The sequence below is a fragment of the Balaenoptera musculus genome, chromosome 11 (genome assembly GCF_009873245.2).
Source record: "Balaenoptera musculus isolate JJ_BM4_2016_0621 chromosome 11, mBalMus1.pri.v3, whole genome shotgun sequence".
NCBI classification, from domain to species: Eukaryota; Metazoa; Chordata; class Mammalia; order Artiodactyla; family Balaenopteridae; genus Balaenoptera; species Balaenoptera musculus.
In genome coordinates, this window is record NC_045795.1 from 60,919,236 (window position 1) to 60,944,245 (window position 25,010).

Below are 25,010 nucleotides of genomic sequence, written 5' to 3' on the forward strand. Positions count from 1 at the left end.
TACTGGCTCTCAGTTTCCAAGCCTGGGATTGGTTCAATAATCTTGCAGTCATCTTTTCCCCCACTCATTTTACAGATAGGGAAACTGAGGTGCAGAGCAGGGGTAGTGAGGTCTCTGAGGTCTCAAAAGTCAACTAGATATGGATTACATTCTGTGGATTAACCTGGGAATCTAGCTACTGAGTGTAAGACTTTTTCCATGGGAATATGATTGGGGTAGAAGTAGGCATCCAGGTGGAGCCGGCACGTTAGTGCTGGGCTAGTGCCTAAGGTCAGAAGGCAACACTGACGAGTCCCTACCTTCCCTGAGGACTCCATAGGCTTTAAAGAACTGCAGCACTGGGTCATTGCTGAATTTTTCCAGGCCCACGGCCGCGGCCTGCTGCACATGGCGGAAGTACTTTTCTTGGCTGTAATAAATGATCCCAGCCTGCGAGGAGGAAGACACAGTTGCAATAGTCCCAGCCCCTTTTCCGTCTCTGTTCTGACCTGCTCCCTCCCCTAGTCCCTGCTCCTCTTCCAGCTCTGTAAAGAGAAGAGAAAGAATATTCAGGCCTCATCCCATTCCTCCCCAGCCCCAGGAACAGCTCCATACAGTTTTCTTGGGAAGGAGTTTGGAGATGTTTGTTTTGGAATTAACCACAGATTCTGGTTCTAATGTGATGGGGAGTTCAACTCAGGTTTTGCCTTAGGAAGGGAATAAGAGGGAAGAGAGAGGACCAATAATAAGAATCATGACGCCAGTACTTAGAGGTACAAGTTATTGTGGGCTAACCACCTGTGGGGAAGTGTACCAAGGGCTTTACGCCCATCATCTATGCATTATCCTCTCCATATCCTTCACAGTTAAGGAAGCCAAAGCCCAGGGAGGCTGTGGCTTGACAAAGGTCACACAATAAGAGGCGCTGAGATTTCACAGCAAAGTCTCACTTCCCCTAAGGTTTGTGGGTGCCGGGGTTGGGGATAGATGTGGTTGGATTGTGAACAGCCTTGTGGGCCATACGAAAGAGCCCAGACACCATCCTGAGAGTAATAGGAAGCAGCTGGAATGGTTTTAAGCGTTGTGAGTGGTGGTGGGGGGATGTATTCAGGTGTGTGTTTTTGAAAACCCTCTGGCTTGTGTGTGTGTGTGTGTGTGTGTGTGTGTTGGGGTGGTCGTGGATGTTGGTGGTGGTGGCGGTGGCGGTGGGGGACTGCTGGTGAAGAGAGCCGATGCAGAGAAACCAGTTGGGAGGGGGACTGTTGCAGGTGCCCAGAGGGGAGATGGTGGTGATCCTGGACTAGGAGATAAAAAGTGGGTGATCTCAGGAGACATTTAGGAGCTGATACTTCCTGCCGATAGACAGGATCTGGAGATGAGTATGGGAAAGAGTAAAGGCTGGGGGATCAAATGGCGGTGCGATCCACTGAGGTGAAGAAGCACAGACAGGGGAAGGGGAGATAATGGCTAGGTGATGGAGATGGGTTTTTATGCTTTGGTTTGGGGGAGCTCGGGGATAGGACTGGGTGGGGATGATGACTGTGGGCTCAGAGAACACCAGAGAGGATGCGCTTGCCACGGAGAGTGAGGCGAGAAGGGACGAAGACAGCCTGAAGCGGCCGGGGACAGCGAAAGGCGGGTGGCGGAGGCAGCACGAGCGGTCAGAGAGGTAACAGGAGAGCTGCAAGGCGCGGGGGTCACCGGGCCAGGGGCGGAGAGTCCCGGAGGGAGCGACTGGGCAGTGCCCGGGCCACGCACCATAAGGGAGGAGTCATTGCTGCTCATCTCCGGGCACCCGCGGCTCCGAGTCCGGGTCTGGTGGTGCCTCGCGGAGCGGGATTCCCGAGTCAGGGTCCCGGTCGCGCCTCTCGCGGCCTGCAGTTGGAGGAGCGCGCGTCCTTAGAAACGGAGCAGCAGGCCGCTCTCTAAGGGCGTCATAGTTAAGGGTGGGCGTGACCAGGCCCCCACGTGACAAGGCGCGGGTAGTCGAGCGCCGAGAGGGCGAGTACGCGCTGGTGGTGCCGCGGTCCCGGGCACCGGCGCCCGAGCCGACCGTGGCCATGGGCCTGGGCGCCAGCGCCGAGCAGCCCGCGGGAGGCGCCGAGGGCTTCCACCTGCACGGGGTGAGTGGCCCCTGCGGCACCGGTGGCCTTGGCATGGCGTCCGCACCAACGTGCGGGGGACGTCCGATCACCGGCCCGGGGGCGGTAGAGGCGGGGTCCCGGCCTTAGTGCGGCCGCCCGGGGGAGAGCGATGCCCCTTCCCGGTAGGAGCCGCCGGCGAGAGATGGCGCCACGGCACTCCTGGGCCCCGGCCCGTCTGCGGCCGCGGGTCGGCCCGGCGCCAGCCCCAAGTGCCAGCTCTGCAGGAAGCTGGAGCGTTTCCTGGTCGGGTCGGGCCGCCCCGGAATGGCACTTCTCCCGGGTGAAGAGTGAAAGCACCAGGTCCAGTCGGGACGCATTTGTGCACTTGTATGATCACATTTATGATCGCCTGTTGTGCACTGAGCTCGTTACTGGGCCTGGGGAGAGAGCCAGCTAAACCCAGGGCCCGGCTGTCCCCGCCCTTGGATCCAGGGGTCAGGGTAACCGAGTGGACGCCAGCTGCGGGGGAGCCTGCCAGCGCGCATCCTGCCTGTGGTGGGGTCGAAGACCGATGAGAACCAGCCCGGGAAAGTGGGAGCGGGAGAGCCGAGAGAACGCGGCAGAGGGCTCTGGGAGAGAGTTTGCGGGGGATGGGGGGAGGGAGAGGGCTCCCCGGTGGAACATTGCGGAGAAGCGCGGTAAGGCCGCGGCTGAGAATGTGCCTTCGGTGTTGCCACAGAGGTCTGGATGAGCAGTCCCGGGGAAAGTGGAGATGGAGTGGGTTCCTAGAGCCTGAAGGTGAGGAGAGGGACCCGCAGCAAGATGGAGATTTGGGGTGATTTGTACTACGGAGAAGGAGGGGCTGTAACAGAGGTGAGAGGGGCAGGAGAGTGTCTGTCCTCGGCGCGCCGCGGGGCAGGACTCCCTTCTCCCTTGTGCACGGTGGATGGCAGCAGAGATGGGGGTAGGCAGACAGGCTTGTCAGTTTGGTGCCTGGCTGTTGAGCCGTCTCTGTATTGTGATGGGAGGCTCTGTTAACAACTATGGGGGAGGGGGGCAGCTAAAGAAGAGGTTTCCTAAAAGGAAAGCCAGGATGGCTTCAGGACCCAGAGGTAACAGAATCTGTGCTTGGTGGTGGGCTTTCCCTAGTGGACGTCGTGGTGAGGCACTGGACAGAAAAGGTGGACAGTGAAATGCATGCAGCCAGAAGAGTCTTCCAACAGGTCTGATGGAAGGCAAATTGAGGATATCGACAAGGGGGGGTGGGGTGGTGGTGGTGACGGTGGTGATAGTGGTGATGGTAAGAGTGAAGATGGGAAAGGCCTGTTGGAGAGGGACAGAATGGAGAGACTGGGGAATTGGAGGTCTTCATTCACAAAACAGTTTTTTTTTTTTTTCCCCGTTTCATACGTGTAGCTTTATTTAGTTGATGTACAATATTATATATGGGTACAATATAGTGATTCACAATTTTTAAAGGTTATACTCCATTTATAGTTATTGTAAAATATTGGCTATATTCCCTGCATTGTACAATATATCCTTATAGCCAGAACAGTGATTTTGAGCACATACACTGTGGCAGGTAGAGTTACAGGCACCGGAGATAAAGCAGTGAGCAGAAAAGATATTGTCCCTTTTCTCATGGAGTTTACATTTGGATGCCAGCAGAGAAGGAAGGGAGACAGACAGGAAATAGAAATATATGGTAGGTGGTGATCATTGCTAGCGAGAAAAATAAAGCAGGGTGAGGGGATCCAGAGTGATGAGTGGGTGCTCTTTTGTATACAGGGGTCAGGAAAGGCCTCTGATCAAGTCACGTTTGAACAGACACCTTGGAAGGAAGTAAGGAGTGGACAATACAGATATTTGGGGGAAGAGCGTTCTGGGCAGAGGGAGGCCCTGAGGTGGAATTGTGCTTGCTGGGCTTGAGGAGAAGCAAGGAGGTGGGGTTGGTGTGCTTGGATGGCGTGGCCCATGCGAGGAGAGTGCTAAAGGATGAGGCCAGGTTGCTTGGGGCCTTGCGTTTTGTCCTGAGGATTTAGGATTTTATGCTGAGCTGTGGAGCCATTGGGAGGTTTTAAGTGGAGGTGTGACATTGCCTCCTGAACATTTAAAAAAACCGAAGAGCAAGTGTGCTGCCTTCTCTAAATACTGGCGTTCCCACGGTGTGCTGGGCGTGGTGGAGAAGTCACTGTCCTCGGCAGTGGACAGGAGCAGACTCTGGGTCGGATTTCCTGGGGTCAGGCTGTTGCTGAATAACTGAGTGCTTTTCCTCCCCTGTCAGTTGGGGTTAGTGAGACGGTTAAATGACAGGGGAAGCAGGTGGTGCAGTCTTCTGGCACCCAGCCAAGCCTCAGAAGGCGTAAACTGCCATCATTGTTAATCACTCTAGGTGCCCTGATGGGAGATACAGGGGGCGGGGGGAGTGTTATGAAAGCAGCACTCATTGTGGGGCTGCGGGATCTGGGGTGATGGGAACCCCCAAGGGAGAGCCAGACAGAGGGGGCGCTTGTTGCGGGGCCAGGGGTGCGGTGGGCGGCACCGCAGGTGATTTCCGCTGTGGAGCCATAGTGGGTGATGACAAGGCCCAGAGCAAGGGACCTTGACAAGGCCAGACTGAGGACAAGGCCACAGGAGAGGGGAGGTGGAGGCGCTGGGTGGGCTGGGAGAGGGCCGGGCCTGCGCACTGGGGGCCCGAGCCTCTGAGCCTCATTAATGATGGAGGTTGGCAGACACAGTGTTGAGGAGGGTAGAGGGCAACCAGCCTCTGGAGTGGGGGCCTTACCCGAGGTAGGTGGAGTGGCCCAGACCAGGGAGGGGCAGCTCCCTGCCAGCTCTCCCTGGCGACCTGTCCTCTGATTCTCAAAAGACCCCTCTTCCCAGCTTCCCCCTGAAGGGACGGAGGGGCAGGCTCCAAGCAGCTGCCCTCTGGGCCAGGCCAACTAGGGCTGGAGTTGGTTTCTGGGCTCATTCTCACTGGAAGCCATGGCAGCTTCTGGAGGTGGCAAGGCGGGGCTCCGTTGGTTCCACTGCCTGGAGGGAGCCCTGATTCCAGGGGCGAACTGGCCTTGATCCATAGCCTCAGCGGTAAGCTCTCCTTCAGTTTGGGGACTCCAAGACTGGAGGGGCTAGTGGGTGGCAGAAGCCATGGGGGCCTTTCCCTCAAGGAAGCATCCAGAACCTGAGGCCACATGAGCCCTGTGCCCTGTGGGCTGGGGGCCTGGCTGGTGCCTGACCAGCAGGGCATCAAGTGCTCACAGCCAAAGGCCTGAGGGTGTGGGGCCCATCTTCGGTCCAGATCTGGGGATAAAGGCTGCATTGTTTGAGCAAAGCTCTGTGAATGGGGCCTTTGAGATGGATTTCCACCATAGCTGCAAGCCTGGTTGTGGTGTTTTTGGAGACAGCAGGGAGTTCGGGAGCTGAGGGCAGGGCAGGAGCCCCTTGGGCTGGGAATGGCTCCTGGAGGAGCTGTCCTGTGGGGGGGAGGTTGGATGGTTGAGGGGACTCTGCGCTGCTCACCAGGCTCCCTGGCTCAGGCTCATTCCAGACCCTGGGGTCTGCTCTCCTCAGCCACCCCTCCTCAACAGCTCCTATCGCCCCACCTGCGGGACTGGGCTTGGATCTGTCACCACAGGGTCAGGGGCCCTCTGGGATCTGGCCACAGGCTGCCTTCTGCACTCTCACTTTCTGGGCACGGCCCTGGCTCCATCCATCCTGGGGCACTCCCTTCCTGTCCACATCTAAACCTTTCTGGTAAACCCTTCTGGCTTTCCAGCAGCCCCAGCCCAGGCTTCTGGGGCAGCCATCTGTGTCACCCTGTCTCCTTGTGGCCTACTGCTCTGGGTTCTCCTATGAGGCGTCTCTGGAAGCATCTGTGGATCATGATCAGGAAAGAGTTGTTTTCCGAAAGAGGAAAACCTGTGCCCAGGAAGGTAGTGAGAGAGGATGGAGTGAACCTTGACCATGCCCACGTGTGGCCTGCCTGGAACGGTTCATGCTGGTGTCTGTGTCCTCGCCAGGACACGGGGAGTGGTGATGGTTTCTAGAATTGACGGCTGGGGGCTTCTGGGGGAGTCCCGGGGTCGGCGCAGTGACCGTGGCCTCTGTGCAGCACAGGTGCAGGAGAACTCCCCCGCCCAGCAGGCAGGCCTGGAGCCCTACTTCGACTTCATCATCACCATTGGGCACTCAAGGCTGGTGAGGCCCCCCTCCTGCCTCTGCTTTGCTTGTGTGTGTCTCCTGCTGTCCCACAGGGGCCCCAGCCCTGCTCCTGCCTCCCTTTTCTGCTGAAGGGAGGCTGAACCCCATCTCCCCTTCTTCCTGAGCCTGATGGGGGCCCTGCCTGGAGCTCAGCTCCTGGGCTCTCAGGGGTGGTCTGGAGCAGGTGGACTCCTGGCACTGGCTGCAAGGCCTACGGGGCCTGCCCAGAGGGGCCTGAGAGGTGTGGGAGCTCTGGAAGGGGCAGTTCAGAGTGGGCAGTGCTGCAGTGCTCTGGACCCCGAGTGCTCTTTGCTTACTTTGTTGTGTTTTCTGGGGGGACCTAAGGAGGAAGGTTTAGCAGGGCTTGGGGGTGCTGCGGGTCACAGTGGCTACAGGCCCAGCCCAGCCACCAAGGCCCTTGCCCCATCTCAGACCCAGACTTGTCTGGGGGGCCCGGCCGGGTGTGTGTGGGGGTCCGGGAGTCAGCCCCGCTGCCCCTGCAGAACAAGGAGAATGACACGCTCAAGGCCCTGCTGAAGGCCAACGTGGAGAAGCCGGTGAAGCTGGAGGTGTTCAACATGAAGACCATGAAGGTGCGCGAGGTGGAGGTGGTGCCCAGCAACATGTGGGGCGGCCAGGGCCTGCTGGGCGCCAGCGTGCGCTTCTGCAGCTTCCGAAGGGCCAGCGAGCACGTGTGGCATGTGCTGGTGAGTGGGCGGGGCGTATGGGATGGGTGTGGGGTGGGGGCCTCCCGGGAGAGGCCAGTAGGCAGTGGGTCTGTTAGAGGGTCCCAAGGGCAGGGTGTGGTCTCCTCTCTCCAGTGTCCCAAAGAGGGCAACTCCTCTCAGCCCTGCAGTGCCCTGTGACTTTGGGCATTTTCTTACCCTCTAGACGTTGGCTTCTTCTTTGGAAAGGTGGGGACGCCATCTGCTGGAAGCTTGATTGTACTGCCAGAAGGCTGCTGCTGCTGCTGCTTTAGTCTTTATCTAAAAGAGTGGTTTTTTTGGTATACTCTAGGGGAGGGGTCCCCAACCCCAGGGCCGCGGACCGGTACCGGTCCCCAGCCTGTTAGGAACCGGGCTACACAGCAGGAGGTGAGTGGCAGACGAGCGAGCAAAGCTTCATCTGCCATTCCCCATCACTCGCATTACCACCTGAACCGTTAACACCCACGCCGTCCGTGGAAAAATTGTCTTCCACAAAACTGGCCCTTGGTGCCAGAAAGGTCGGGGACCGCTGCTCTAGGATATACCAGTATATTATGGTTTTTTTCAGCAGGTCCCCTGAGAGCACCTTTGGGCACTGGGCTGGTGCCTAGGGTCTGAACCTTAATGAATCTCCGTGACTGAGTTGTCACAGATGTTGCTGTTAGTGTTCGTTCACAGACACACATGCGCACGTGACATGCACAGTCACTGATGGGGCCCGAGTTCTCGAATGCTCGGTCCTATGGCTTGATGGACAGAGGGTACCCTGAGCTGGAAATTGGTTGATTTGGTTTCTAGCCCCCTCTATTGCTCACTGACTCCTCGCGGGAGCCTTCTCAACCTTTTCAGCCAGCCTCAGTTTGTCCATAAGTGCAATGGGGGTGGTGATGCAAATCCCTCTATATTTCCCAGGAGACTGGGGGTTGGGTAGTGGAGCTTTCCAAGGGAGAAGGCAATCCTCGTACCCACTTCTCACCACCCTCTCCTTCAACCTCCCCCTACCCGCCACCCCAGGGGTCTTCAGTTCTGTGCCTGCAGCCGTAACAACAATGCAGTTGGGCACTTACTGTGGGCCAAGGTGTGGTTTTCATTCTGTGCATATATTATTTTTTTTAATCTTCTCAGCAACCGTTGAGTAAGTCCTACACATCCCACTTTTAATTGTGGGGAAACTGAGGCCGAGGGGTTAAGTGTTTATCCACAGCGCCCCAGCTAGCCGCTGGTGGAGCCGGGAGTTGGACCTAGGTGGTCAGATGCGGGAGCTCCTGCCTGTGGCACGGTGCTGCCCTCTGCTGGACAGGCTGTGGACTGGGGGAGGCAGGGGAACCAGGGGCTGGGCTGGGAGAGTCTGGGCTTGAGGTCCTGGCCTGGGGACAGAGGACAGGTGGAGAGGCAGCTCCTGGAGAGGCAGCTTCCCACCTGCCACCCCCCAGTAGCAAGGCCGATAGTTGGATAGTTCGTGATTCTTTTCTCAGGATGTGGAACCCTGTTCCCCTGCCTTCCTCGCTGGCCTGCGCCCCTACACCGACTACGTGGTTGGCTCAGACCAGATCCTCCAGGAGGTAAGGAACCACGGCCTTCCCCCCGGCCCCCTGGATGGGGTGTGGAGAGATGGGTGCTGTCCATGACAAGCGTCTTGTGAGGCTTCCCATCCCAGGGTGGGAGCAGGGCTCAGGTGCCATGTGTCTGTCGTAGTCCGAGGACTTCTTCTCGCTCATCGAGTCCCATGAGGGGAAGCCCTTGAAGCTGATGGTTTATAACTCCGAGTCCGACTCCTGCCGGGATGTGACCGTCACTCCCAATGCAGCCTGGGGTGGAGAGGGCAGGTATTTCCTGGGGTTGCAGGGTTGCAGGGCTGCAGGGTGGGGCCCTGGTGGGGCCGTGGGGGACCCTGGCCATTGGGCATGGACCTGGAGTCCCATGGTGGGGATGGAGGGCTGGGCCCTGGGCCCAGGGATCCTGAGGCTGACAGTTGGTCCATGAGGCCCCCTCATTGCTGGTGGATGGGGGTGGCAGTGATAGGAAGGGCTGTGGGACAAGCCCTGGAGTGAATGTTTCTGGTCTTCGGCAGCCTGGGCTGTGGTATTGGCTACGGGTATCTGCACCGGATCCCAACCCAGCCTCCCAGCCACCACAAGAAGCCACCTGGTGTTCTGCCACCTGGTGTCCCGCCACCTGGTGTCCCGCCGCCTGGTGTCCCACCATCTGGTACCCCACCACCTGGACCCACCCCCCAGGACTCTCCTGCCCCTTCTGGCCTGGAGACAGGCTCCAGGCAGGGTGACTATGTGGAGGTACGTGGGGAGCACCTGCCAGCTGTGGCGAGAGGGGAGCTTCATGTGGGCAGAAGGGCCTGCAGCTGGGAAGAGAGGACACTGGGGGCTGTCCTCACTGGGGGCCTGCCTGCAGAGCCCTTGGGAGGCCCATCTGCTTGTGGGACCCAGTGGGAGCAGATGGGCCCATCCTGGGACAGTGGAACCTACTTTGGTTCTGCCACTTGGGTCTGGAGGTGAGGGTAGTGAGGCACTGGTTGTCATTTTCATTTCATGACTGGGAAACTGAGGCTCAGAGGTGGGCAGAGCCTTGTTCTGTGCCTCTGTGAGTCTGTGGTAAAGTTAGGCCAGGGGCTGGGTGTCTGTCTGGGTCTGCAGCCAGATCGTGGCTGTTGAGAGGTCCCCCAAGTGCCTCTGGGCATCGGGCTGGTGCCTGGGGTCTGCACGGGGGCCCTTGGGGACTGCTCTCCAGGCATGGACTCTTCCTGTGGGTCATGGATGGGGCTCCGTCAGGTGGGCCCTTGGGGCTGCTCAGCAGAGTGGGAAGCATGCCCCGAGTCCATGTCCACACTGCACGGGAGGACAGCCAGGCCCCTCTTGCCTGACTTCACATCTGCTGCAGAGGAAGCAGCAGATGCCCAGGGCTGTTTGCTCCCTCGGGCTGAGCGGTGCGCCCGGTGGGTGTGAGCTGGCGGTTAGGTTGGACTACCCTGTCCAACAGGCCTCTCCTGTTCCTTTTTTTCCCTGGCTCCCCGTAGGCCCTGCTGCAGGCACCTGGCTCCTCCAAGGAGGAACAGCTCCCTGGGCCTGAGAGTCCTGGCCATGGCACTCCAGACCTTGGCGACCTTCCCCGTTCCATGGAGATTCCTCTTCAGCCTCCGCCTCCACTGCAGCGAGTCATGGACCCAGGTACTGAGCAGGCTGAGAGGAAGCTTGAGGGCCTGCAAGCCCTGTGCCGGAGCGGGTCCCAAGCTCTGGGCTGGACTTTGGCAGACCCACTGAGCCCTTCTATCTGATATCCGCCAAGATAACTGCAGGTGATCCAATCAGTATACGGATGGCAAGACTGCTGTCCAGAGGAGAGAGGGGGCCTGCTCAAGGTCACACAGCACACTGGGCACAGAGCAGGGTCTGGGCCCTCTGCCACTGGGCTATTCCCATGATACCCAACCCCAGGCCCCTTTCTTTCCTCAGAAACTGGCAGTGGGGAACCTCTGGGGTTGGCTGGGGGCATTGCCATGGGCTGAGGAGGTTACAGTCTCTGGCCGGGCCAGATGCCCCAGGAATAGGGTGCCGTGAGCCCAGGGCGCTGGCCTTCCAGCGGTCAGGGTTTTGTTCTGGCAGAGAACTGCGCACCTTCCCCTAGGCTTCCTGGACGTGTCCGGCATCTCCCTCTTGGACAGCAGCAATGCCAGCGCCTGGTCTGGCCTGCCCTCCTCCACAGAGCTGACCTCCACTGCGGTCTCAGCCTCAGGGCCGGAGGACATCTGCTCCAGCAGGGGTCCTCGTGAGCGTGGCGGTGAGTGGCCGGCCGGCACCTTCGGAGGCCTTCTGGGAAGGGCCCCGGGTTGTGGGGAAGGTGGCCCTGAGTCTCTCAGCTGGGTTAGAGGCTGGCCTGCAGGTGGAATGCAGCCGCATCAAGGCATTTGTACGGTAAAGCGCCCATCCCCCATCAATGCTGGGGGTGGGAGTCGAGGGTCAGCGGGGTTACTGCCCCAGGCCACACTGGCCCTGGTCTGTGGGCCTCCTCAGCCCCACCCCGTGTGTTTCAGGTGAGGCCACCTGGTCTGGGTCAGAGTTCGAGGTCTCCTTCCCAGACAGCCCAGGCGCCCAGGCGGACCACCTGCCTCAGCTGACACTTCCCGACAGCCTCACCTCTGCAGCCTCACCAGAAGATGGGCTGTCCGCTGAGCTGCTCGAAGCCCAGGCTGAGGAGGAGCCAGCAAGCACAGAGAGCCTAGGTTTCGGGGCAGAGGCTGAGGGGGCAGCCAGCCAGGCACAGCTCTCCACCCCAAAATAACACCCCAGGCTCTAAGAAGGGCCTCTGATGGCATTTCATGAGGCCCAGAAGTGGGAGGCAGCTCAGGCCACACTGCGTGGCCAAGCCCCCTGCATTACACTTCCTAGGCTGCTGCTGACGGGGGTGGGGGGTGGTGTGGCTTGTGTCCACTCAGACCCTACTGGTCTCCAAGAGGTGACCTCCCAGCATTCATTCTGCCTGATGGTCCTGCCTTTGGGGAACTGGCCACTTGTTTGAGAATCTCAAGTACTTTTTGGGTAGTAGGGGGCTGGGAGTAGCACCCAGGTTAAATAAGTTTTCCAGGAGCTAGGGTAGGAGAGCAAAGGATTCTTTGCCGCTTGGGTAGGGCGTGGAACTTCAGTGGGTAGAGTAAGAGGAGGCTGCGGGCCTTGGAGAAGGGCATCTTTTGGCCATGTACCCACTGCTTGCTCCTGCTCTGGTCACTGTGGCTGCACAGAAGGTAGCAGAGTCCAGGTGCCACCAGGTGTGAAGATGGGGTGAGGGACAAAGGGGTTGGTGTGGAGTGTTTGCCTAATCGCTCTGTAGGGCTTGCAGTGATTCTTTCCACAGAGCTCAGCCAGCTCTGTCTGTAATGGAAGGCACCCCCAAGCCCTGGGGACCCCTGCCACTCCAATTACTGTCTCACTCTGTGCTACACTGCACAGTTGGCTCATGCTGACCGCATATTCCAGCCATGTTTGGAGGAGAGGCAGTGAACTTGCCCACCTCTTCTGAGGGAGGATGGTTGGAAATTCTAGGCCCTTCAGCACACTCACCTGTGCTTGGACCACGATGCTTCTTCTTCCCCACCGTCTACACCCTACAGACCTAGTGTCCCCAGCTGTGACTCCTGTCAGCTCCCAAACTTTTACAACCATCTCTTCTAAATATACAAGTCATCCAGCCAGCCCCAGTGGTGAGTAAGAGTTACAAATTTAAGTTCACCATCCTAAGCAGACTCTCAGCCAATCCTCCCGACTGGAGTTCTTTACACACAGCTCCCACTCCAAGGGGAAATGAGAGGCCTGGACAAGTTTGAGTAAGGGCCCTTCTGTTCTTCCCTATAGTACGGGAGAGGGCTGTTCCCCTCACCTCCAGTGCCTTGGGAGGCTAAGACTAGGTTGGGTCTTTTGCTCTGCCTTGTTCCTGCAGGAAGAGGAGGGCTCCACCCAGGGATGGCCCCTCATCACTGGAAGTCCTCTCCTCTTTGGCTAGAGTCCCTCACCTTCCCACAGCCCTTGCTGAGTACCATGAAAGCTGCCTCTGGCCTGGCCTTCTAGCCTCGGCCCAGTCGAAAGTCCCACCTTTACCATTTGATTTGGAATGTGTGCACTTACAGGGAATTCAGAGCTTTCTTAGGCTCATAGGACAAGGACTGTCTGCTCTGGGGGGCACAGACCAAGTATATGGAGGGAGGGCCCCAAACCAGCAAACACTTCGCTTCTAGCACTGTGACTACATTTAAAAAGCAAGTCTTTGTCAAGTCTACCAGAGCAGCTGATAAGCCCGCAGAACAGGGAGGCATTGTGTCCAAAGCCAGTGCTGGAGCCTGGTTCCTGGATTGTCTGGGAGCCCAGTGTCTGCCTGCAGCAATCCAGGAAGTAGAAAAGAATCACCAAGGGCCTGTTCTGAGGCCAGCTTCCCTTCACTGTAGCCTGGCAGTCCGACCCAGAGTCACCCTCACCCAAGGGACCTGGTTCTTCCCTCCCTCACTTTCACACACTCCCCTCCTTATATTGGGGGATAAAATGGATATCAATGCTAATTATTTCCAGGGTAAACAAAACCAGAAGTTTCTTCCTTTCTCTGTAATCTGCTATGAAGGAAAATGACAAGTGAAAATAAATGTGTACTACACTTTGAAATATTGTAACTAAAGCCTTTATTCTATACAACTGTGAAATACAGATTTTTACCCTTTTGGCATTGCAGACTGTCAAGATTTTCTGGAAACTATTACTGGTTTGACTGGAACAACAAAAAAAACCACAACCATGCTGGGGGTGAGATCTATGACGGGAAGGGAGCACAGCCGCCCCTCGAGGCTCGGCACACAGGGCAGCATGGCCCAGCGAGGCCCACTCCTTCTGCCCAAGGGCCCCTCGTGCAAACACAACTGAGGGCTGGTAAATGAGTTTGTTTTTTTTTTTTTTTTTGCCATTAATTCACAACTATTGCTAAAAAATGTGCACCAAAAGCGCACTATTGTATTCAACAGATAGAAAGGATTTTTAAAAACAGCCGGTTGCTCTCTGCATAAGGGAGACAGGCTCACTGGAGATGTGGCGTGTCTTTGCGCACTTCTTCAAAGTGTGGCGGCAGTGACCAGCCCACTTTCCAAAGGAGGCTGACCAGCAGTGAGGAAACCCTGTCTCTACGGTTGTGCCGGTCGGAATATCTCAGATAGTGAGGTCTGGACTCAGGCCACCAGCTGCCTCCAGCTGAACCTGTGAAGGTGTAGAAAAGAAAAAACCTTCCCCACCCCCTCCCCAGTCCCTGCTGTTGTGGGGACGGGCCACGCTGGGGAGGCAACTGGACTGGAATAAACTGCCCTCTGAAGGCACTTGTGCTTCTGGCTTCATCCAGGAGGCTTGTCTTACGTAGTTTTATGGGGGTGGACCATTGTTCTATTCCAAATACAAATGACCTTGGGGAGAATCCAAAGTATTTTTTTCTGCCAAAAGTTGAAGTATTTATCCCCAATAAGTTATATTCTGTACAAGATCCAAATGATTCTATGAAAGCTTTAGATTGTTAGAAAGAACAGTGAAAAGAAATCTGGATACAGGTACAACAACAACAAAAACCTGCATATAAAACTGGAAAAAACAAACATGTATACTTCCAGGACGTGAATATCAAATTAACTCACTATGATACCCTTTTACTCTGACACCATAAATATTAGGTAGCATTTAAATGAAGTTAAAATCTCATCACAGTCTTAAGTTTTGATGGTGTCACGCTGCTCACCCAGAGCAAGAACCTGTGGTGTCACCTGGCTTTGCCCATAAATAAAATGACACAGTGGAGGAAGGAGTAAGAGAGCTGCACCTCCCTGTGGCCGCCACCCAGTCCGGGCACCATGGGGGTATCACCGCTGGGCACAGGCTGGGCGTACTCTAGGCTGGCAGTCCCAGTGCTGTGATCCAGCACCTGGAATTTCAACAGATTTTCCTACAAGAACACATCTGAGATGCAATATTAAAAACAAGCCCAACAATAATCATTTATTATGAAATGGGCTGGCTCTCGAATTGTGCAGCAGCAAATTCCTATTAAAAGTAACTGTCTTAAATGGTGAAAACAACTTGTTTTTTTTTAATGACAAACTTGGAAAAAGCCTTCATAGGTACTGCATGAATGGAATGTACTCTTAGCAAAGCTCAAGAGTGTGGGTTTGGAGTTGAAACACAGTGACAGATGTGGCCCTACCAATGTGTTTCTAACAAGTGCTAACAGATCAAGATAGGGTCCTTTGAAACAAAAGGAGGAAGCAAAGTCTGCGCTGGCCTGTCGTTAGTTCTCTGTACACCTCGCAAGACACAGTCTGCTCGGGGCTCTTCTGCTCTGGCACTCTGCCTTCCTGGGGACAGCTTAATCTACACATTGAGACTGGTTTCTATATTACATCTCGATTAGTCACTTCAATTGAAAGAGAATCTCAGTCCATACCAAATCGGCCGTTAGAAGTCTTGTTCCCGTTGGGGCTCAGTGGGCTTCCTAGAAGGACTACTCTTGGGGCCATAGAGGAAGGTCAGTAAATGAATACCCAGGAGCATTCGCCCACCCTTCACGTGGACTTCTGACGGTAATGGAGGGTGAGGTCACCACCACTCTTCCATATGAAGTGTTTCACTGTTCGAAGGTCCATATTTGGATCCAAAACCTGAATAGCAAAAAATGAATAATAAAAAAGGTATCTAATATCTAAGGCTTTTATCGTTAACTCTGGGACTCTCCTCGCCCATGCCTGGTGGCCTGTTCTTGCTGACACAGCTGCCTTGCAAGCAGGCACGGATCTGGGCATGGTAAGATGTGCAGCTTGTGTGGCTAGGCCAGACAGGCCATGTTCAGCCATTCCTCTGAAGAAATACCTTGAGTGCATCTTCATTTACAACATCTCCACCGATGCTCCACCCACCTCCACTTCAAATCTTAAACTAACGTGGCAGATGCTGCCCTGCAAGTAAAGACGAGCATGTGTCTTTCTTGTCAGGAAAAAAAAAGCCACCAGCACATCCACATTTGTCTGTGTGTGCATTTAAGTCTCCATGTCCCTTTCCTGAAAACTGCCCCAGGGATAAATGGAAGCTTTAGGGTGGGCTATAGAGCCCTTCAGAAGGGGCCTCACAAATAGGTGGGAGAGACCCAGTGCTCCTAAAAGCAAAAGCCCCCCCAAAGGCAACAGACTTGGAAACTACGATCCTACCACATGATGAAATTCTGAGCACCAGCACTGGAAAAAATGGGGCTGTGTCCTCAAGTCCACTTACCTGGTCCTGGCACAAGAGTTCAATTTTCTCCTCTGCCAACACAGCAATATCCTCTTCTTTTTCCTGTTCTCCTGGTTTTTCATTATTAGAAGAGCTAGTGGTTTGAGACTCATTATCCAAGTTGATGATTTTCTCATAGACGTGTTCCATTACTTTCCGGACTTGAAGCATGTCACTAGCAGAGAGTCTATCTCTGTAAAAAGCAAGGGCAGATTGTGACATCAGGAAATCACTGGATATTATCTCTTCCATATTTTTTGGTGTTAACATTTGACAAAGATAAAACACACCACAGAAACATAAACCAATAAATGTTCTTAGTCACTGCCGTAATCCATTTTTAGAATCGCCAAGACAGATTATGTGCAAATAAATGAGATTAAGTACATACTCTTAAACCTTCTATATACATAAGGAATAGCCTTCTGGGTTTTATTCCCTTAAAGACTTTCCCAGAGCATGGGCAAACTAAATGCTCCTGGAAGGGAAGGCAGCCCCTGGTGCACCAGGCTCCAATGATATATGTGCTCATTTCTCCCAAGGCTTCCTCCTCCTATAGCCAAGCCCTTGAGTTTCAACTGCCTGTCTGATCTCCAGACCTACCAACACAACAGCTGGCTAGGCAGCTCCAGATGGATGTCCCAAAGGCACCTCAAACTCTACATGTCCAAAACTAGATTCAGCAATTTCCTTACCCCCAAACCTACTTCTGTATCTCTGACAACAGTTAATAATGGTCAAACCAAGTAGCTAAGGCTCATACTCTGAAAGCCATCCTGAACTTCAGTCATTAAACCTAGCTGAAGTGATATCTAGAACTTGCTTTAAAATAATCGTGTGTGTGTGTGTGTGTGTGTGTAGGCCGGTGGGTTCAGTGGGAGGGAGGGCAGGTAGAGGTATAGATGAAACAAAATGTTTAGCCATATGTTGAGAATTATTTAAGCTGTGTGATGGGATAATGGGGTTCATTCTCCTATTCTCTTTTTTTGCATATGTTTGGAAATCTAACAAAAGGTTTTAAAGTTCTGCTGATTCTACTTGCTGGGATACACATCAGTGAAACCTTGAATGTCCTTTCTGACTTCCCTCCTAGCATCTCCTGGCCACCCCTCCAGCCTATGCTGCAGCTACATAGGTTCTTGCCAATTTCAATATCTTATGCAGGCTCCTACTTCCACATCCCCGATCGAACCATTTTCTGGACCTGGAATATCTCTCTTTTGAAGTTCTTTCCATCCTTACATGTCCAGCTCAAATTCCATGTCCTTCAAGAAAGCTTTCTGGAAAGCTACAGCCAAAAATTCATTTCTTTCCCCTACACTCATCATTCCCTAAGTATCCATAAAAGCAGTTACTATACACAGCAGTTACTATACACAGATTGTGTCCTAAACTGTGAGAGACAAAATCCATGTTTTACTTATTTTGAATAACTGCATCTGGCCACAGTAGGTACTTGGTATATGGTTAAATTATATAAACTTTCAATATTATGAAATTAGCCTTAGATCTAGTACTTGCCTCCTGTGCTATAAAAGCAATTATAAGGAGTTTTTAAAAATCTCTGGCAATAAATTAGATCAAAGTATCACACGACACTCCATTTACTTACTTTTTTAAGGTTTTTGCTCCTGAAGATGCATGAGGTTGGAGGTAGAAAGGAATTTTGTTGAATTTGGGCATATTTTTCTGAAACATTAAAAGTGAAAAAAGGTAAAATAGTTTCTATTAGCTGATAAACTAAAATGATGTCAACAGGAAAACTATCCACAAGTTAACAGTTATTTTACAATTAAAAGTGACTGTCTATGAAATTTTTTTTTTTTTTACATTTATTTATTTAATTTATTTATTTTTGGCTGCGTTGGGTCTTCGCTGCCATGCGTGGGCCCTCTCTAGTTGCTGCGAGTGGGGGCCACTCCCCACCGCAGTGTGCGGGCCTCCCACTGCAGTGGCCTCCCTCATTGCGGATCACGGGCTCCAGGTGCGTGGGCTTCAGCAGTTGTGGCACGCGGGCCCAGTAGTTGTGGCTCACAGGTTCCACAGCACAGGCTCAGCAGTTGTGGCGCACGGGCTCAGCTGCTCCGCGGCATGTGGGATCCTCCCGGACCAGGGATCGAACCCATGTGCCCTGCATTGACAGGCGGACTCTCAACCACCACGCCACGAGGGAAGCCCCTGAAATTTCTAATAAGCTATCAAATTATCTACGTCAGCCTTAGTGAAAAGGTATCAGAAAAGTATAATGTTTCATTTTGTAATAAAAGATACATAAAGACAAATTATATGCAATGTCAGTGGCAATATGAAATTGCAGCATGGATCTTCTCAATTAACAATTCAAGGAATGAAAAGGAAACAAATTTTAATTCTTTAAGCCATACAAACCAAAATCTGAATTCTACATTAAAATGCCCAAACAAAAAATTAAGTGTCTTTTGAGAGAAACCCACAACATTCACCTTTGAGCAAAACCATACACTCTACGCTGGTGAGGCCCATTATCCAACTGAAAAGGCCAATCAAAGTCCTCCCACTTTCTTTTCCTCTGACATCAGAGTGAGGTCTGAGGTTTTAAATGAGTGGAAACTTAAGCCAACCACCTAGATGTCCACCATGAGGTAAACCACATACTGAGATGAAGGTAAAATTAATTGGTCATCTTTTCTCTGGGGGTTAATCCTTTCCGAGCCTCCATGTCATATCCTGTCTGGACGTCTCCTCTGAGGAATAAGCCACAGGCCTAAGGTCAGCAATGCATCTAGGTGAGTTTAACACTCAAAGGAAGTTGTGGTTTATGGGGAGCTCGGATTTAGAGAAGACCACAGAATATCTATCAGGTGTCAGACCGGTTTTAAGTTCTTGGAGGTATATCTGGGACAGAAGATGAATTTTCTGCAGGTTCTAGAGATTAAATCTCTTTTCATATGGCTTTAGAAATATAGGTCAACAGCACATAAAAGAGTCTAGAAACAGACCCATGTGTGTATAGAAATTTAGTATATGATAAAGATAGCATTTCAAATTAGGAGGAAAAGTTTAGATTATTCAATAAATCGTGTTGGCACACTGGCTATCCATTTGGAGAAAGTTAGCATTCTACTTCACACCAAACAATAAATTCTAATAGACTGAAGATCTAGACACAAACCATTATCATAAACGTACTAGAAGAGAATACAAGAGAACATTTTTGCTACTTTGAAGTGGGAAATACCTAAGCAAGACATGAAACTCAGAGCCATAAAGGATCAACCTGGTCATATAAAAATTAAAACTTTTTGCCTGCCAAAAGACATCGTGAACAAAGTAAAATTCTATTGAGAGGCAAGATAATAGTCAAGATAATAGTCAAAGGGTTAATATTGAATATGAACAACTCCTACAAGTCAGTAAGAAAGACAAAAAACCCAATAGAAAACTGAGTAAAGAATACAAACAGGCAATTCGCAAAAGAAGAAATAAAAACGGCCAACGTGAAAAGATGCTTAACCTCACCACAAATTAAAACAAAACAAAAAAACACATTAAAACAATGAGATAATATCTGCCTATAAAAAAAAATCTGCCTATCTTTCAGCAAAGATTAGAAGTATCCAGCATTGGTGAGGGTGTGCGGTACTGGGCACTCATACACTGCTGGTAAGAGTGTAAACTGGTACAGCCTTTGTGGAGGGCAATTTGGCAATATCTATCGAAATTTAAAATGTGCATACCCTTTGATCCAGCAATTCCACTTCTAGGAATTTATCCTAAAAAGTACACAAAGATGTATGTACAAGGATGTTCACTGAAGCATTGTTTGTAATAGAAAACACTGGGTACAACCTAAATGTCCATTTATAGGGACTGGCTAAATAGATCTTGGTACATTTATACAATGGAATACCCTGCACTCATTAAAAAGGAATGATCCATATACAGACATGAAAAAATGTCCAAGATATATTTTTAAGTGAGAAAAAAAAACCAAAAAAAAAAATCAAGTTGCAGAACAGTAGATATAGTAGGAGATTTTGTGCAAAATAAAATGATCTATACATACACACATATATACACAAATAATATATGCTTGTGTACACACAGAAAAAAGTACTGAAGGCTATGAATTAAACTATTAATATTTACTACCTCTGGGAAGAAGAATAGGGAGTGAATAAAAGAAAAACAGTGATTGGGAAAGGGAAGGGAATTTCACCTTATTCATTTATTGTTTTCTTTGATAAGCATATATTATTTATGTAATTTAAAGACATAAAGAGATATATAAATAATTATCAATACTTCTTCTGCAACTTCGGAACTGCAGGGAAGCAGAAGAGAATTCCACTTGGTAGTCTAGTTTTAATTAAAGATTACACAGTCTAAAGTAGTTCTTAATTGTCTTCATGATTTGGAAAAAAATACAAGGGCAAAGTGGGAATGAAGGATACTTACATCCACAGTGATGTCAATTACCCATTGTGGCACTGTCTCATTCAGAAGCATGGACTCAGTCTCACCCCCCGAGTCTCGGCAGAGCAGCCTACACATAATCCATCAGGTAGTAAGTGACAAAACAAGCACAGATCCCAAAATCATTGTCAATAAACGTTAGGGGGAGGGACCGTTATAGAGTTCATTTAGGATAACCCTCACTTGAGAGCTGAGGGAATAAAGTGAAGGCAGGCAGAATGACTCACTCTGCTAAGAGGGAGAGCAAGCCCTAAAACTCAGGCCCCCAGATTTTGAGGCCAGACATACACTACAGCTGCCTGACTCCCTGGGTGAGGATAGGAACCTGGGTGTAGGCAAAGCACTTGAGAAAGGTCGTCTGCCAGTGCTATAGAGTGTGGCACTCCACACACAATGGGGGTCAGGTTTATTTTTGGTAACCCCACTCTCAGGAAACCATCATAAAGGAAGAAAATTCTGCCCTCAAGGGCAAGACAAACATTTTTCTTACTTCTGGCCCTACAGAAGACTCTAGTAGGCTTTCCCCCATGACTCTCCCTGGGCCTTGGCTGGCAACTTGGAGATGAAGCCAGTCTAGCTCTTGCGTGCAGGGCCTCATGAAGGACTGCCTCACGCCTCAGGTTGGGCCACTGTTGGGCACAACAGTTCCCAAGAGCAGCCCAGTCCATCTCCCCTGGCCCAGCCTGAGGGAAGTTCTGATTCTGTCCTGTGGGCAGGGACTTCTGGTGATGGTTTCCTGCAGAAACCACTAAGAAGCTGCCTCAAGGCAAGGTATCAACCTCATTTTAACACTAGAGGCTCAGCTCGCAATTAGAATGGGGTCTAATAGCACCAGACACTTAACTATGTCATGGAGATGAAGAAGCTTCCAAACCCCTGACACCCCTAGAAGTTAAAAATAAACATGTGCTTGAATGAATACTTCTTGGCAAACAGGATGCCTTCTTAGCCCTTCTTACCCATACCTGAACAAGGTGCGACCTCCAGCTTCACCAAAGATCACAGGAGTGTGTGGGGGCACCTGGAAATAGCCATTTCCCTTCTGTACTCGGTTCTCCTGCTCCCCATTTACTAGGAAAAGGTACAGATGGTGTTAGGATCCAGAGTTAGTGCTAAAAACACAGACTCTAAACATTTCGTTTCCACAGAGCCCAACCATTGCAAGATTTTTTAAGTCAAAATCCTGTACGTCAGTCAGAGACAAAAATAAAGGTAAAAAAACAAAGTTAAATTCTTGAAAATAAGAAATATGGCAACTTGGGATGTACCTCATGAGAAATGACTACATTTTAGAGGATTTTAACAGAAGAGATTAATGTTTGAGATTTGAAACAAAAAACATAACCGTCTATTTCAGCCACAGGTAAGTACAGGACAGCCTCTTTATAAACGATGATCTGCTCTTTTTTTGTTGCAGGGATGGGATGGGGCCGGTAAAATGCCGAGCTCAGAAAAATTTCTGTCAGAAAAAACTTTATGGTTAATGGTAGCCACAACTAATGGCAGAGGTATTAGTGAAAAACAAAACCTCAAAGAGGTCATAATTTCATTTTTACTGCTCTCTGCAGACTTCATTTCACTCGCTTTCTTTGTAATCTTTTGAACAGAGTGCTGTTGACCCCCACGCAAGTGCCAGCTTGTGCATAAACACTTCCCTGACGAATCTGGAAGCAGTCTTGCCCTCTGCAACCTTACAGCACTCTCAGAACCTCTCTCACAGCACCTACTCTCTGATCTCATGATGCTGATGTAAGCGGCCCTTTGCCCAACGAGAATGCCAGTCCCTGAAGGGCAGGGTCCACGCCCATTTATCTTTATTACCCTCACCTGCAACACAATACAGGCCTCAGAATACTTGAGCTGCTCCCCAAGTATAATCTAAGCAGCTCTCAAGTATCCACTGAGATGGTGCAGGTGTAGCAGAAGATTACCAGACACGTAGAGTGTGCAGTGTCCTGAGCTCTGGCTGGTTCCTGCCCTGCCTTTACTATGCCAGTTTGATTTTAAGGATGATTTGGGGTTTCCCGTGACTTTTTCTTTATTCCCCCAACCAAAGCTTGGATCCAAGAGGTGCTGATTATGCCACTGTTTTGTTTTGGGTTTTTTTTTTAATCTTTTTTTTTTGAATTTTATTTTATTTTTATAGAGCAGGTTCTTATTAGTCATCTATTTTATACATATTAGCGAATATATGTCAATCCCAATCCCCCAATTCATCACACCACCCCTACTCTGTGCCACTGTTTTTTGTTTTGTTTTTAAAGATTTTTTTTGATTTTTTTAAAGTCTTTATTGAATTTGTTACAATATTGCTTCTGTTTTATGTTTTGGTTTTTTGGCTGCGAGGCATGTGGGATCTTAGGTCCCAGACCAGGGATCGAACCCGCACCCCCTGCATTGGAAGGCAAAGTCTTAACCACTGGACCACCAGGGAAGTCCCTGTACCACTGTTTTTTCATTACTTAATATTTATTATTGGCTACTTGGGCCTCTGAGGGCACCCTGTCCTGTTACAGATGGAGAAAGGCAAGCCAAGAACAGGAAATGACATGCCCATAGCTACATGGCTGATAAATGGCAGAGCCCATACCAGAACCTAGCTTGCTCAATCCTCCGTGAAGAGATATTTCCACTGAATTTCTCTGGCTCACAGCCCACTGTACAATTCTAAAGGGGAATGAAGTGGGTCAGGTGACAAAAGAAATGACACCACGGGTGGGGTCAGTGCCCTCTCTATGACAGGGACATCAGGAGACTGGCTTTCAGAGAGAGAGGTATGTCATCCTTGCAAAACAGATTTAAACTCCAAAAATCATTCTGGATGAATCAGTCGGCCAGAACAAAGTCTCTGGCAGGAGGTCCTTGTCACTGCTGACCACCGTAAGTGGGCAATCTTCAGAGAATCTTCAGCAGATAAGTCCTCAGTAGGTGGGACTCAAGGTTACATATGAGTTGTGAAATTTTAAGGTTTTTTTTCCCCTTTCTATAATGAAACTGAGCCAAATTCTCCTCTGCTTCCCAGAGAAAGTTACTGCCACTGCCTGTGGCACACAAAGCTTTTCAATGCCCTCAATGACATTAATTCTTTACACATACTCATTCACTTACCCTGACACTTCTGAGTTGGGATTTGATTTTTTGAGCCACGATCAGGTAGATCATCAGACTAGGTAATATCTACATTTCAAGCCAACGTGAAGTTTGACTACACAAGGACAAACCTGGCTTTCTGATGTTAATTAGCGAGCACTGGAGGTAAATCCAGCAGGTCCATGGATATCCTAAGAAATATCTTTGGAATAACCCTGCTAAGCTGCCTATGTTTAAGGTCAAAGGTCATTTGAATACACAGGGTTTATTCTATATATCTTGTGTATAGAATCTCATTGATTAAAAGCTCTCTTGGAATCTCAGTTAAGACTGGATGGATGTTCTCTAGGATGTGGAAGGGAGGGCAGTAAATTGGGCACATCACATATATTTATTATGTCACACTTTAGCAAATGCTTAAAATAATTTTTTTAAAAAAACATTCTCAGGATAACACACAATCTAAGTATCCTTAACTTCTGAGTAATTTTTAAATCAATTATCCTGATATAAAAACACGAACCATGGTTTACTTCATTTTCTTCTTCATCTATTGGATTCACATGTGTCCTAGGCCAATATTCTAGGAGGGCCTGGAGTAAAAGTCCTCCTAAGTTCACTGCAAAAGAGTTGATATAAAAAAGAAAAGAAATGGAAAAGAGAATCATTAGCTTTAACCTAAAAATAGAGGGAAAGAAGTAAAAATTAAAAGTTTCCACAAACTCTGATGTTACATTCTTAACCCAATGCCAAGGATGTTTAAAAGCAAGATTTAGAGATTTCACGAAGTCTATTAAAATTTTATCTTAGAATGTTTAAAGCTGTGACAATATGGAGCAAACACATATTCTATTTGGTTGTTCAGATACAGCCACTCTTTAAAAATGAACAAACAAAAACAGCAACTGTAGTCTTTAAAGGGCTATTTCCATACAAAGCCAGTACACTATATTTATATATATCAGGTATTTCTACATGCTACATTCTTAGGAGAATACTGATCAAAAATATAATCAACAAAATGTAATAGACTCTTAAGAAGATGAGTCTCTTCTCACCATACACAAGAATTAACTTAATATGGATTAAAGACTTGATGTAAGACCTGAAACCATAAAACTCTGAGAAGAAAACACAGGCAGTAAGCTCGCTGACAATGGTCTTGGCAATGATTTTTTTGGATCTTACACCAAAAGCAAGGGCAATGAAGGCAAAAATAAACAAGTGGGACTACATCAAACTAAAAACCTTCTGCAGAGTAAAGGAAATCATCAACAAAATGAAAAGGCGACCTAGTGAATGGGAGAAAATATTTGCAAATCATGTATCTGAAAGGGGTTAATATCCAAAATATATAAAAAATTCATACAACTCAATAGCAAAAAAACTGAACAATCTGATTAAAAAATGGGCAGAAGATATGAATAGACATTTTTCCAAAGAAGACACACAGACAGTCAACAGGTACATGAAAAGATGTTCAACATCATTAATCACCTGGGAAATGCAAATCAAAACCACAATGAGATATCACCTCACACCTGTCAGAATGGCTATTATAAAAAAGACCACAAATAACAAATGTTTGAGAGTACATGGAGAAACAGGAATCCTTGTGCACTACTGATGGGAATGTAAATTGGTGAAGCCACTGTGGACAACAGTACGGCAGTTCCTCAAAAATAAAACTATCAAATCTAGTA

The 25,010-nt window shown here is 50.1% G+C and overlaps 3 protein-coding genes across 12 annotated transcripts in view; 1 reads left to right on the plus strand and 2 right to left on the minus strand.

Moving 5' to 3' along the window:
* Positions 1–1,916, minus strand: part of TTC21A (tetratricopeptide repeat domain 21A) — a 31,616-nt gene extending 29,700 nt beyond the window's left edge. For 6 of the 7 annotated variants that reach the window (XM_036867787.1, XM_036867786.1, XM_036867785.1 and 3 more), the window contains exons 1-2: positions 1,738–1,916; positions 300–429 (exon numbers count right to left, since the gene is read on the minus strand). In XM_036867787.1, coding sequence (XP_036723682.1) covers positions 300–429; positions 1,738–1,764 — 157 coding nt within the window. In that variant the 5' untranslated portion in view covers positions 1,765–1,916. The remainder of the gene's footprint in view (positions 1–299; positions 430–1,737) is intronic. The other variant, XM_036867789.1, reaches the window with a different exon arrangement.
* A 46-nt stretch (positions 1,917–1,962) lies between these two features.
* GORASP1 (golgi reassembly stacking protein 1) lies at positions 1,963–13,139 on the plus strand. 3 transcript variants are annotated; one of them, XM_036867795.1, is made up of 12 exons: positions 1,967–2,102; positions 2,803–2,861; positions 3,213–3,286; positions 3,855–3,908; positions 6,183–6,263; positions 6,770–6,973; positions 8,449–8,535; positions 8,669–8,799; positions 9,045–9,267; positions 10,005–10,155; positions 10,613–10,765; positions 11,019–13,139. In XM_036867795.1, exons 3-12 carry the CDS (start codon positions 3,257–3,259, stop codon positions 11,264–11,266), a joined length of 1,362 nt encoding a protein of 453 aa, XP_036723690.1. In that variant the 5' UTR covers positions 1,967–2,102; positions 2,803–2,861; positions 3,213–3,256; the 3' UTR covers positions 11,267–13,139. The 3 variants fall into 3 exon arrangements, with proteins under 3 accessions (XP_036723688.1, XP_036723690.1, XP_036723689.1); XM_036867793.1 differs by lacking the exons at positions 2,803–2,861; positions 3,213–3,286; positions 3,855–3,908 and having other exon boundaries at positions 1,963–2,102; XM_036867794.1 differs by lacking the exons at positions 1,967–2,102; positions 3,213–3,286; positions 3,855–3,908 and having other exon boundaries at positions 2,806–2,861.
* WDR48 (WD repeat domain 48) overlaps positions 13,132–25,010 on the minus strand; it is a 44,735-nt gene continuing 32,856 nt past the window's right edge. For both annotated transcript variants that reach the window (XM_036867791.1, XM_036867792.1), the window contains exons 14-19: positions 23,831–23,926; positions 21,183–21,288; positions 20,200–20,287; positions 17,375–17,451; positions 15,763–15,955; positions 13,132–15,155 (exon numbers count right to left, since the gene is read on the minus strand). In XM_036867791.1, coding sequence (XP_036723686.1) covers positions 15,060–15,155; positions 15,763–15,955; positions 17,375–17,451; positions 20,200–20,287; positions 21,183–21,288; positions 23,831–23,926 — 656 coding nt within the window. In that variant the 3' untranslated portion in view covers positions 13,132–15,059. The remainder of the gene's footprint in view (positions 15,156–15,762; positions 15,956–17,374; positions 17,452–20,199; positions 20,288–21,182; positions 21,289–23,830; positions 23,927–25,010) is intronic.